This window comes from Ooceraea biroi, chromosome 8 (assembly GCF_003672135.1).
Source record: "Ooceraea biroi isolate clonal line C1 chromosome 8, Obir_v5.4, whole genome shotgun sequence".
In the NCBI taxonomy this organism is placed as follows: domain Eukaryota; kingdom Metazoa; phylum Arthropoda; class Insecta; order Hymenoptera; family Formicidae; genus Ooceraea; species Ooceraea biroi.
This window is the reverse complement of record NC_039513.1, coordinates 8,479,798-8,491,743: the sequence shown is the minus strand read 5'-3', so window position 1 is coordinate 8,491,743 and position 11,946 is coordinate 8,479,798. Positions and strand designations below refer to the sequence as shown.

General features: G+C 45.2%; 2 protein-coding genes across 5 annotated transcripts; one reads left to right on the top strand and one right to left on the bottom strand.

Moving 5' to 3' along the window:
- Positions 1 to 109: 109 nt before the first annotated feature.
- LOC105275689 (death-associated protein kinase 1) lies at positions 110 to 8,280 on the bottom strand. Of its 4 annotated transcripts, none has more exons than XM_011332713.3 (20): positions 8,109 to 8,280; positions 7,475 to 7,553; positions 7,280 to 7,392; positions 7,045 to 7,205; positions 6,866 to 6,986; positions 6,498 to 6,798; positions 6,367 to 6,415; positions 5,857 to 5,973; positions 5,498 to 5,770; positions 5,217 to 5,399; positions 5,031 to 5,145; positions 4,749 to 4,940; positions 4,416 to 4,657; positions 3,387 to 3,476; positions 2,953 to 3,117; positions 2,663 to 2,881; positions 2,411 to 2,590; positions 2,032 to 2,325; positions 1,624 to 1,946; positions 110 to 1,554 (listed from the first exon to the last, which is right to left on the bottom strand). In XM_011332713.3, exons 1-20 carry the CDS (start codon positions 8,149 to 8,151, stop codon positions 1,392 to 1,394), a joined length of 3,423 nt encoding a protein of 1,140 aa, XP_011331015.1. In that variant the 5' UTR covers positions 8,152 to 8,280; the 3' UTR covers positions 110 to 1,391. The 4 variants fall into 4 exon arrangements, with proteins under 4 accessions (XP_011331015.1, XP_011331016.1, XP_011331017.1 ...); XM_011332714.2 differs by lacking the exon at positions 8,109 to 8,280 and adding an exon at positions 7,929 to 8,102; XM_011332715.3 differs by lacking the exon at positions 3,387 to 3,476 and having other exon boundaries at positions 4,395 to 4,657.
- Positions 8,281 to 8,490: 210 nt separating this feature from the next.
- LOC105275688 (ATP-dependent RNA helicase DDX24) lies at positions 8,491 to 11,942 on the top strand. The gene is made up of 10 exons (XM_011332712.3): positions 8,491 to 8,789; positions 8,874 to 9,393; positions 9,478 to 9,665; positions 9,738 to 9,883; positions 10,324 to 10,616; positions 10,695 to 10,917; positions 10,995 to 11,106; positions 11,191 to 11,308; positions 11,378 to 11,555; positions 11,625 to 11,942. The coding sequence occupies exons 1-10, from the start codon at positions 8,607 to 8,609 to the stop codon at positions 11,914 to 11,916; spliced, it is 2,253 nt and encodes a 750-aa protein (XP_011331014.1). The 5' UTR covers positions 8,491 to 8,606; the 3' UTR covers positions 11,917 to 11,942.
- Positions 11,943 to 11,946: the final 4 nt, after the last annotated feature.

Here is an 11,946-nt window from a genome sequence, read left to right as displayed (position 1 = left end):
AATACCGCAGTTTGCGAACATTCTGATGCTCGAGAGAGAAAATTGTTTGCTGTACTCATCTAGCGTAATTGATGGGGAAGACGGGGATAATAATGAATAATACAATTAAATCTAGCGAAAGATATATTTAATAATTTTATCGGCTTGTTTTTACAACGGTCTCCGATTATTATAACATCCTCGTGTGTAAGCTACTGTGAGATGCTGCGTGTGACGAGAGAAAGAGAGCTACGCGAATGAACAACCTACGGATGTTCCGATGCGCGAGTAATTCTTTACTGTTAATCGTAAACGTTTCTTAATTGTTATACACATATCGTGTGAAAGCGGTTTTCTGATTGATTCACACATACGTATGGAAATTCGTAAGTATATACTTTCGTCATCGTGAACATTGCTGTCGCACACCTGCGGTGTTCTTCTCCCGTTGAGTATCGCACGTACTCTTGCGTATTTTTGTGTATGGCACATGCAGTATAAAGATGTTGAATACAATGCAAATCCAATAGAATTAATTCGCATTCAACCCCGTCGAATGTATAGAGATAATAGATCCGAAAGTAATAATAGAACTGTGCGAGCGGTCGTTTCACTCTCCTTTTGCATATATGCTTCGTAAACATTTCAAAGTATTGAAAAAGCGGTGCATATTGACATAGAGGTTTGGCAAGATTCGATAATACATGTATGTAATATGTATGTGTGTATATATATATATATATATAGGTATCAAGATCACATCAGCATATATCAAGAAAAGCGCTCGAAACAATATATCGATATCAAATACGATCGTATCGCATTGTATATGTAAATGCATCACTTCCCTGGCACAACAATTTCGTATAACGAGAAAAACGCAAACTGCACAACGGTAACACAGTATTATATATTGTATATATCGACATGTTAACAATATAACTATCAAGAAATAAAAATAAGTGAATACAATTAATGTAGTAGTAACCAATACAAATTAAAAAGCGTAACAACGTACCGATTTCAACGAATCGTTTCCGGTAATCAGCTCGCGAGATATCGACACACACAAAAAAGCGATTTAACGAATGCTCTTAACAAACAAACGCGCGGGCTGTAGTACGTACAAAATTAAAAAAAAAAAGATATTCAAGAAGATACAAAGGCACAAGGAAAGAATATAAAACGGTACGACGAAAGGTGTCTCACTTCTTATCACTCAACTCGAAATGCAACGCGCGATTGATCGCCAAAGTTAAATCACATATCACGATATACGTTATACTTAACAAATTATGATTTACATTGGGCGGAAATAGAGAGACGATGCTACGTGTCCATCAGACGCGCGGCGATCTCGGGAAAGAAAGTACCTAGAAGGTGCTAATGCGCCATTGATAAGAGCAACATCGTCATCTGGAGAGATCAGACCCCGTCTCGGAGTCGACGGACATCAACAGCACGTAGGTTGGCGTGTACGTGAGCAGCAGGTGCACGGCGTCCTCGCGATCGAGCGCTCGCAGCTGTTGCACGAGCGAGCCGACGGTGCACTCCGCACCCGCGCAGTTCAGCAGCCTGCAGATCAAAGTTTCAGAACAACCAACTGCAAGCCGGAAAATTGACAGTTTCAGGGACAGCTCTCACCTCAAAGTCGGACTGTCCACCGTGCTGTCCAATTGAGCGACGCGATCCCCCAGGCCGAGCCTCACTGCGAGCAAGCACCAATCTCTTCCGTGGTGATCAGGCGGATCCAGCATTTGCGCCAGTCGCCGTTGCACCGCGGGCTTTATGTACTTCACGGGCTGCTTTGGCCCGGGAACGCAGTTTTCCATCAACGGCAGTCCACAGCCTACAATCTCCCACACTGTCTCCTGTCGGTCATTTAGGGGATTCTTAAGAGTCGCCTCTTCGAGACCCTTGTCGATTAAAGCCGATATGACGGTGGCGGGTGTCCAGGAATGAATCACCTGTAAACGTACGATTGAAATAGTCATGGCAAATTGTTTTATTGATTTATAAAGTATGAACTCACGTCTTTGACGTTTAACTGACCTCGTCGTATTCTCGAAGCTGACTCGGGCTGAGCCAGTGCCTCTCGAGTAACATTCCGGGCGCGACTAACTCGATGGTCGTGTCCATCGCGTCCAAGATCACGCTGAAGAGAGCGAAGCACTGCGCGCTGGAACCGCGCGGCCCACGAACTTGGATCTCTACGCAACTGTGCTCCTCCTCCTCGAACGTGATTATGCTCTCGCAAGGTCCTAGGCACAGTTTCGATCCTCGCCACCACTGATACAAGTCCGAGTTGGACGGGTCCCATGTTTGAGTAATTTTCCGCAGTTGCGCCTACGCAAATTTCCGTCAGTTAAGTCTTCCTCTACAATATATTATGTTATCTCTTATTTATTATAACTTTAGGTGCTAATTGTACCTGCAAATGCGTAAATATCGCTGTCAAGTGGTACAGAGGCGCTTCTTCCGGACAAAGACGTAAGCCAGCGTGAGGTAACGCGTTGGAGCATGGTTTCCATGGTTCCCACAGGCCGGGGAGGCGCTCCACCAGATTCAAGCACGGTATTTCGTACTCAACTTCATCCTCATCGACTTCACACTGAAACGGAACGATCGAGTAACGGCAATCATGATCACAATTGATAGGGAGATCAGATTCCACGGAACGTACCGGAACGCACAGGTTGACTGCTTGTAGAGCTTGCAGAGCTTGAGCAGCTGGGCAGGGACATCGCGCCTGGAAATCCTCCAGGGTGTAAACGCCGGTGGTCCGTCCGCCCAGTCGTCCTCTCTGATCGGGACTGAGTTGCCAATTCAGCACGTCCTGCCAGAACCACTCAGGGCTGAGCACTATCAAGTCTCCGGGCAGAAGGATGCACTCGCCGAGATTCTGAAACTCGCGATGTATTTATGGTGGGAAAGCGCACATCGAGCACAGTTTCCGGATTGCGGACTGCGAACCTGTAACTGTAATCCGAGGTGCCTGCAGTGCTCCAAACACACCAAGGGGTTGATCCTTCGCACCTCGTCCAGAAACTCCTCCTGCGTGAGCATCAACGGGGGCGTCTCCAACGACTGTACGTACGTTCTCCACGCCTCGGCGAGGCCGGTCCACACTAGGGCGCTCTATAATACGCGATTAACGTCGCAGAGTAACGAAATGCCGTGTGCGATTCGTTAATCACATTGATGCAGAAAATATGTACAAGAGAGAGAGAGAGAGAGAAAATCTCTTACATTCTTTTCTTTTCTTATTTTCTTTAAGTCTGATAAATAAAGTGCATGTATGTATACATGGGATAAAAGCATTAGTGCAACTATCGAACCAAAGTACAATTTCAGAGTTTATACACATCACTCAGCTTATTTAAAGGAATTGAGAGAAGTATTTCGACCTGTTTATCAAGATTCGCCAGGGGCACGTACGTAGCCGCAGCACGCGGCGCGTCACGTCGGAGAATACTTTCTGCAACTTCCGGTCCATCCTACATCATGCATCGCATGCATTAAGGCTGATGTTAATAAACATTAATGGCCAAATAATCAGCAACTAAAACATATGTTCTTAATAAATTCGATTCGGTGTGAGATACTTATTATATATATGTATAAATATATATGACATGATGTCGAGCGTTTATAGATTATAGAAAAAGGTGCGCTCAATCAATCAAACATCGCAAATGACCGAATGTCAAGAGAGCCATGAGACATACAAGGTACTCTCGATGCTTTCAGTTATTTGTACATATATCAAATCAACCATGCATCATGGATGATGAAAAAGAGAGAGAGAGAGAGAGAGAGAAAGAGAGAAAGAGAGAGAGAGGGAATCGCATAAGTGAATCGTTGCATTGCCTCCACTGGGAGGCTCGATTTGACGGCATATTGACACTGCAAATTTCGAGACTGATGGATGTATCGTACAGACAACAGAGCGTAATGAGGTAGCTCGTCACTGAACAGAACCGTTTTACGGAAGATCGATGCGCACACTGACATTACATGCTGTACAGATTGATAAAGTACAATTCCTGTGAGAAAACGTGATGACTGACACAGAAGTTAAATTACAATTGCGATTGCTCACGGTCGCGTATCAACAGCAGACTCAAACGGTTCTGCTCGCATATTCAGTATCAAGCATACATCATGCATTTACTCAGAAATTTTTTGGAGCGGATCGAAAGATATATAATATATCCAATATATGAAAACAATCTTAAAACTAGAAGAGATCAGATTTTTCATTCGGAAAAGAAATCCTTTTGTTTCTGTCATTCAATCGAAGTGGAAAAATTGCCAATTTCAAATGCCGCGCAGTTAAAAATGTGAATGACGAGAAGGCAGCATCTCTTCTAATGTTACAGATGGGATACATGACGGGTATTCATATAGCTTACGGACGATAATGATCGCTTCACCTCGAGAAATTCCATCCTCGCATTATTTAAGTAAGATCTGAGAAGTTTGAGGCCGGGACTAGAGGGATTAGTCGCGTCCAGCGCTACCATTTGCGGCTCCTCCCCCAGAATGGACGTAAAGTCTTTCAGTAGCGGCAAGAGCGGCGCGAGTAGATTGCCCCCGTTAGAATTCGGGGCTAGTGGCTCCGGCGCATAAGTGCCAACCAAGATCACCTTTATGTCGCTGCACTTGCCGCCAAATCCTTCAATAAAAGACACGATCGCAATTTTGTGTAGAATAAAAAAAATTAATTGCATTCAGAAAAGGTGCAGGAAAGCGCGACAATGCCTTACCGACATTACTCGGATTAATACGGTCCAAAATAAATTGCAGCCAGAACTTTATCTGCTGAAGTTGAACGGTCAGCGGCTCTCTCAGACTGACCGTGATCAAGTGCACTGCTGGTTGCTGGAATGTAAGTACGTAGTGATAAGACGCCAGAAATTCCTCGCGTCCGCATAACTCCCAGAAAACGCATTCGCCACCTGGTCAATCAGACGCGTCCGCGTAAGATCCATTGTTGAGTCTTAAGTCGCTCGAAGTTGTTATATATCGTTATAACGTGATTCGCTCACCTACGTTACCGCGACTCCACTCTACTCCCTGAGTACCCTCGTACTCGCTGTCGCTGTACTCAAAGCTCAGCGAACCGTGCTTACTCGTGACGTCAAGTTCGATGCTCGGTTCTCTCTAAACATCAATTATTTTCATCATTTATTCATCGACTGAAATTTTTTCCATTCCAACACGTCGTGGTATACCTTCGTGCTGCAGTTCTGACTTCTCGACCTTCGGAAGAAGCCGAAACTGAATATCCCGGACTTGAGAGAACTGATCAATGACGATTTTCCAGACGCGCAGTGTCCGAGCAGTCTTATGTGCAGTCGGTCTATCGGTCTGTGCGTCGGTTGCAGCTGACGAATGTAGTTCTCGCGCTGATTCAGCTAAAAGCGGAAAGGTAAAACCGAGACTTTGACTTGCGACACACCTGATCGCCCCGAAACGCCAGAAAAGCGTTGGCGCATTGTTGTAGCCAACTTACATTTCGCAGCTTATCCAGTAAATTCGCGATATCTGGATGCCCGTACTTAATCGCGGTGACGTCCGCCCGGATCCCTCGATTCGTTTTATCAACGTCGCAACCAGCAAGGCACAAATGTCTGACCAGATTAATATGCCCGTGTCGAGCAGCCACATGTAGTGCCGTCAGACCCTGTTTGTTCGGCGTATCCAGATCGATTCCGCTCTCGATCAGCAGAGTCGTCATTCCCTCATCGCCAGCCTCGCAGGCGATGTGCAAAAGAGTGTCTTCTTTCTGCACAGTAATGCGTCACTACTTTACTCCCGATTTCTCTCTACCGAAACGCGATATATTGGCAAAATGGATGAAAGATGCCTCACTGAATCTTTCACGTTTAGCGGGGCGCCCTGCAACAACAACTGCGAGACAGCCTCAACGCAGCCTCGCCTCACAGCGCTGATCATCGCTCCGCCGAGACCCTGTGGTGCTTCGGATTCCTGTGCACAAACAGAATAAAATTTTGTCGACAAGGCATTCGCTCGAAATTGTAAGATAATTTATTATCATTCCTTGTACGATCGTAGCATGCATAAAATTAAAACAGAAAGGCATTATATACTTTCCGGTAACCAGGTGCACGTGTATGATAAAGAAAAATTTGCATACGGTTCATTCAATAATTCAAATTGTATATTGTATATAAAAAATAATTCTCGTATATATTATAATATATACGGCATAACTGTACAACAGATTAACGTCATGTCGAGACAGAGTTGGCCAACAGAAAATGCACAAAATCAATACAGCACATTCGAAAGAAAAATGTACAATAAACCGCAGTGTTATTGTGGATAACGCGAGTCGTTGTTTTTTTTTCAGGAACACACCGTGAGAATCCAAGGATGTTTAAGGCACGATTCAGCATTCCCTCTCTCCCTAGAACCAAGAGATACTTTCCATTACCCCGATCTTCTCACAACAGATCCGTGAGCTTGTAATTTTTTCCTAGGTGACTTACTTAGGATCCTTGATCAACAAGGATCGTATAAAGTCTTTGGCAATCTCGGACACATTGTTGAAGTATTCATTGTCAAATTGGTATTGGCAAGCGGCAACGTTCGCATACGTCTCCTGCTTGTCCTCGCCCAAAAATGGCGAAGCGCCACTAAGGAGGATGTACGTTAACACGCCGACCGCCCAAAGATCAGTTCCCAGGCTGAGTGGTTCGTAATTCACGATTTCCGGCGCCACGAATTCGGGAGTGCCAAACAGTGCTCTGTGCTCTGAGCCGGGTACCAGTCGATGCGACAGACCTAAATCTGTGGAAATACAGTAGCAAGATTTGTATTAACAGTTATATTTCGCGCAAGGTATTGCAGGCATTACCTATCAGCTTAATGCTAGGCATCGGCGGTGGTGTGGACAGTAAAATATTCTCAGGCTTAATATCCAGATGAGCAACTTGGTGGGAATGTAAATGACTAAGCGCCATCAAAACTTGGCGCACCTTAAAAGAATTTAGAATTGATCACGATGCTCGTTGATTACAACGTACGTCTACGTACCACATGAGCAGCTTCCATTTCACTGGACGGTGTCCAATGGAACAATTCGCCTCCTGTAATCAGCTCCAGGAGCAGCACCACTGTCGTTCCCGTGTCTATCACCTTGTACAAGGATACAATGTTAGGATGTCTCAACCGAGCCAAGAGACCAGCTTCCCTCGCTGAAAAGATAAAGCGTTACACAATATCCCGAAACTCTCCACGTACTGCAAACAAATATGCAAAAATGTGCTACCAATGTCTGCAGCAGCCACACCCCTGGCAACGCGCCTCTTTCTCATTATTTTCGCGGCGTACAGCGACCCGGTTTTGATCTCCTTGCATTTTCGTACAATAGCAAATTGACCCCTGCAGATTTCACAGATTTGCAGACATTACTGAATGATCGAGGGATGCAATTAGGCTTAATCGTGTATATTACATCACTCACTTGCCAATCTCTTCAAGCAGCTGATAGTTTTTTTCAATCGGCTCATGGTGGACCTCCATTAAAGTGTCCCACTCGAGATCTGAGCAACCAATGTAAAGACTATTGCATGATTCTCAACAGTTGTACCTTAACTAACTTATACCAATCCTTCAAGCATCGCGCTGTCGCTTTAAAAACTCGGCAGATTGTTGCCTACTCAATCTACACCCTGACAATAAAAACATCAAGTTGCACGAGACAAGACACGTATGTTAACATTAATAAACAATGCAATGTTCCACACGCTTCTCAATCCGTGACACCGAAGTTAAACGCGAAGGGGCACGTGCCAGATGACTGATCAGACACAAGGGTCCCGGATGGTCGGCGCGATTGTCGAGGTAGAGACAAGAGAGGCGTTCTGTCAAAGTGACAGAAGAGTCAAGAGTCGGTTCAGCGATGCGCGCGCGTCTACCTGGGCGTCCAGGCCGATAACTCGATCCCGCAACAGAGCCCGTCAAGTCACGTCACGCCAAGGGCGGAGGGTTGATGCTATCTATCTCGGCCGTGTGAAGTTTCGCAGCGACGCGGATCCCGGAGGAGACGAACGCCGCGACGGACGCCGAGACGTTCAGACGATCATGCTATCTCTTACTATCGTTAGGCGTTCCCAGCTGGCGAGACGTGCCCGGCATCATCTCCCGATCGTGCTCATCGTTCGATCTATCCGGACAGCTTTGAGCCTCGCGAAGAGCCGTTACGAAAATTATGTGGCATTCGACGGCCTTCACCCATGCCGGCCGCCCCACACACACAATCGATATACCTGTGTCGCGCGGAACGCCATCTTTCCACCACTAGCCGGTTTCCCACGGCGCGCAGGGGCGCTCAACTCAGCTGACGCGCTGCCGGATGTTGATGGGTTGGGTCTCGTGTTACCACGCGGGTATTTGGTGGATATTGGCTACGTAGTTCAATGTCCACGTTTTGTGGACATAGAGGCGCTGACTAGGCGTGACAGCTAAAATGCGTGTGAGAAGAGTGTCGCGTGTGTGCTGGTTGAAGTAAGGTTATGTAGTCACGTTGTCAGTGTGGTGAGCCGCCTTGCGTATAAATAGTTATTTATTGTATTGAATAGTAGAATTAAACGATCATGGTGAAAGGTAAAAAAGAAGTCAATGATAGCGGGTGGAAAGCCCTGACACTGGAAGGAAGCTTGCTGTCTAATGGCATAGAGGGATTAATTGGAATAGAGGAGTTGACTGAATATAATTTAGAACGAAGTAGCAAGAAAGGTAATCTCGTGACGACGAAGGTCAAACCCAAAAGGAAGCAGGTAAGAGCCAGTGATCTTCCTCATATTCATTCGCTAACATCTTGAGATTTTTCTTTACAAACACATATCTGTACTGTATTACAGCCAACACCAAAGCGTAAATCTTCAAACGAGGGGGAAGAGATTGACGACGTTAATAAATCATCCGCAAATAAATCGAGGACTAAGAGAGCCAAAACAGAAGATGTAAAGAAAAAGAATGAGAAAAAATCAGTGGATTTAAAACATGCTGAAGAACAAATTGAGTCTCACAGCAAAGATGATTTGTACTGCCACAAAAACCTAAGTAACAAAAACTTGAAAAATGTTAATGTTGAAATGTGGGCCTCCATGGGTGTTCCTAATGTTGTGATAAGAGCACTAGCCGATCAGAATTTTCACACTCCCACTGTGATACAAGCTCGAACATTGCCACCTGCGATATTAGGCCGCAAGGATATAATGGGAGCTGCAGAAACGGGCAGTGGCAAGACACTAGCTTTTGGCATCCCGATAATAAAGGGTATCTTGGATTTGAAGGCTCAACAATTGGAGGCAGCGCTCTCTGAGGAATCTGTAAATGATTCCCAAAGTGAAACGTCGAATTGCTCAGACAACGCGCAAGGTAATACAACGATTTCTGTTTATTAATTGTTTTAATTCTATATTTCTAAAAAAATTTAGTTAATTACAATTTAATGTATTACAGACAATGACTCTGATTCAGAAGTTGAAGACTTATCAGAGAACTGTGTGAATGTCGTGAAAGATATAGAGCTCGACGATTGCAATTCTCCTAGCGAGCCCTTGTACGCACTAATTCTGACACCAACTCGCGAATTAGCAAATCAAGTAAAACAGCATTTGGTTAACGCACTAAAGTATACTGATATCGAGGTAAGGTATAAATTTTTAAAATTCAGATCAGTTGAACTATGTATAATTCTAGTCAATATAACACTATCGCAGGTAGCTGCTGTTTTCGGAGGCATGGCAGCAGTGAAACAGGAAAGACTACTGAAAAGGAATCCTGAAATCGTCGTTGCCACGCCTGGAAGACTGTGGGAGCTGATTCAGGAGGGCAACTCGCATCTGAATCAAATAGACTCCATCAGGTAACTTCCGACTTAAGAGACCGATGGTGCTTATTCTACATTTGTTCACGCGAAGCTAAAGTTGCGTAACTCGGACGCCTTCGGAATCACTGAATGATTCGATCTAAATTTCGTGCCGCTCCGAGTCTTGTCCTCGACCGGTTAATAACACGTCTGTATCGTTCATTGTGTTTACCTCTCCGAACGCGCCCCTACTCAGCTGATCAAAAGAAATACCCACGTTCGTATCCTGTGCTCGACGCCGAACCAAGAGTCAGTCCTATTGTAACCGTTGTGACAATTAAAGTACTCATCCTCTGTCGCTCAATACATTCCGACGTCTCCGGCAGCCGGAAAACAATCCACTCCTTTTCCTAGCTACCCTCGCTAATCCTGACTCAAAGTCTCAACAACATTCATTCCTAGATGTGTCGCTACGTAGAAAACGCTCGTGTACGCAGGTACTTGGTCATCGACGAAACGGACCGAATGATGGAGAAGGGCCACTTTCAAGAATTGCACGATCTCTTGCAGAAGATGAACGCGAATCCGGCGAAAGTACAAAAGCGGCAGACGTTCGTGTTCTCGGCTACCTTGACCATGGTGCACGACCTGCCGGATTACCTCGAGAGGAAGAAAAAGCGATACGCGAGGAGCAAGATATACAAGCTCACGCCTGGTCAGAAATTGCAGAAGATCATGCACCTGGTAAAAATGAAGAGTCCGAAGATCATCGATCTCACGAGAGAATCAGGTACGCAGATCCTTATTCGTTAATAGATGTAAATCGCTTGCTGGATTACCTGCTATTTCCTTAAACTTAAATCGTCAGGTATGGCCGACAGCTTGACGGAGTGTCGAATAGCGTGCACGATCGATCACAAGGACCACTACCTTTACTACTTCTTGAAGAGGCACAGCGGAAGAACATTGGTATTTTGTAACAGCATCGGTTGCGTGAAAAGACTGGCCACTCTCTTCGGCATACTTGAGTGCAAGCCGCTACCTCTGCACGCCAATATGCAGCAGCGGCAACGTTTAAAAAATCTTGAGAGGTTCGATCATTTTTTTTTCAATTTTATATTTTTCGCAAAAGTTATTTTAAGTCATTAAAAAACTGGAAAAATTGTAGGTTTCAAGCTGACGAGAATGGGTTGTTGATAGCGACGGACGTAGCAGCGAGAGGTTTAGACATACCCGATATAGAGCACGTGATACATTATCAGGTCCCCAGAACGTCCGAGGTGAATGTCCAAGCTTTCAAAATGTACAGCGAACATAGCGTTTAAGTACTTACCGTGATACTTAGTTCGACGATCGTTTTACAGAATTACGTGCACAGAAGCGGTAGAACGGCGAGGGCGCAGAAGGAAGGCATCACCGTCCTGATGATGGAGCCTTCCGAAAAACAAAACTACAGCAAGTTGTGCAAGACTCTCGGACGCAGTATGTTGAAATATGAAAGCTTTGATGTCATTTGTTAGGAACGCGATAACGACAGAGATCTATTTTTAGCGCACGATTTGCCAATGTTCCCGGTGATAGACACGCTGCTGATCTCCATAAAGGAACGAGTCAACGTTGCCCGCGAGATCGATAAGCTGGAATTGAAATGTCGCCGGGAGAATGCTCAGAAGAGTTGGCTGCAGAAAGCAAAGGAGGAGATGGACATGGTGGACGATGATGACGATAAGTAAGAGAGGATGTTGGTAGTTTTCTGCAATTTTGCAACACGTGTTACACTTTCCTTCCATTCTTTCAGCGAGTCGTCCGCGGAATCGGAAGAGGCAGCAGCGTTGAAGCGATACTTGAAGGCGAAGAAACGTCAATTGCAATCTCTCCTGTCGAAGCCGGTATTCCCGAAAGGCTTCTCGGGAAAATACCTCGACGATGATTTAAAAATAGGTCTAGCTCAGGACACAGAGAAGGCAGTCGAGGTGATGAAGAACGTGATGAAAGCCAATCCCGGCAAGGTCGAAGAGAGCAACGTCGTGTCGCGGAAAAGGCGACGCCCGCAAAACTCGAAGAGACGCAAGAGATTTAAGAAAGCGTAAATAAAACACATTTTCTTACATGCAAATCGT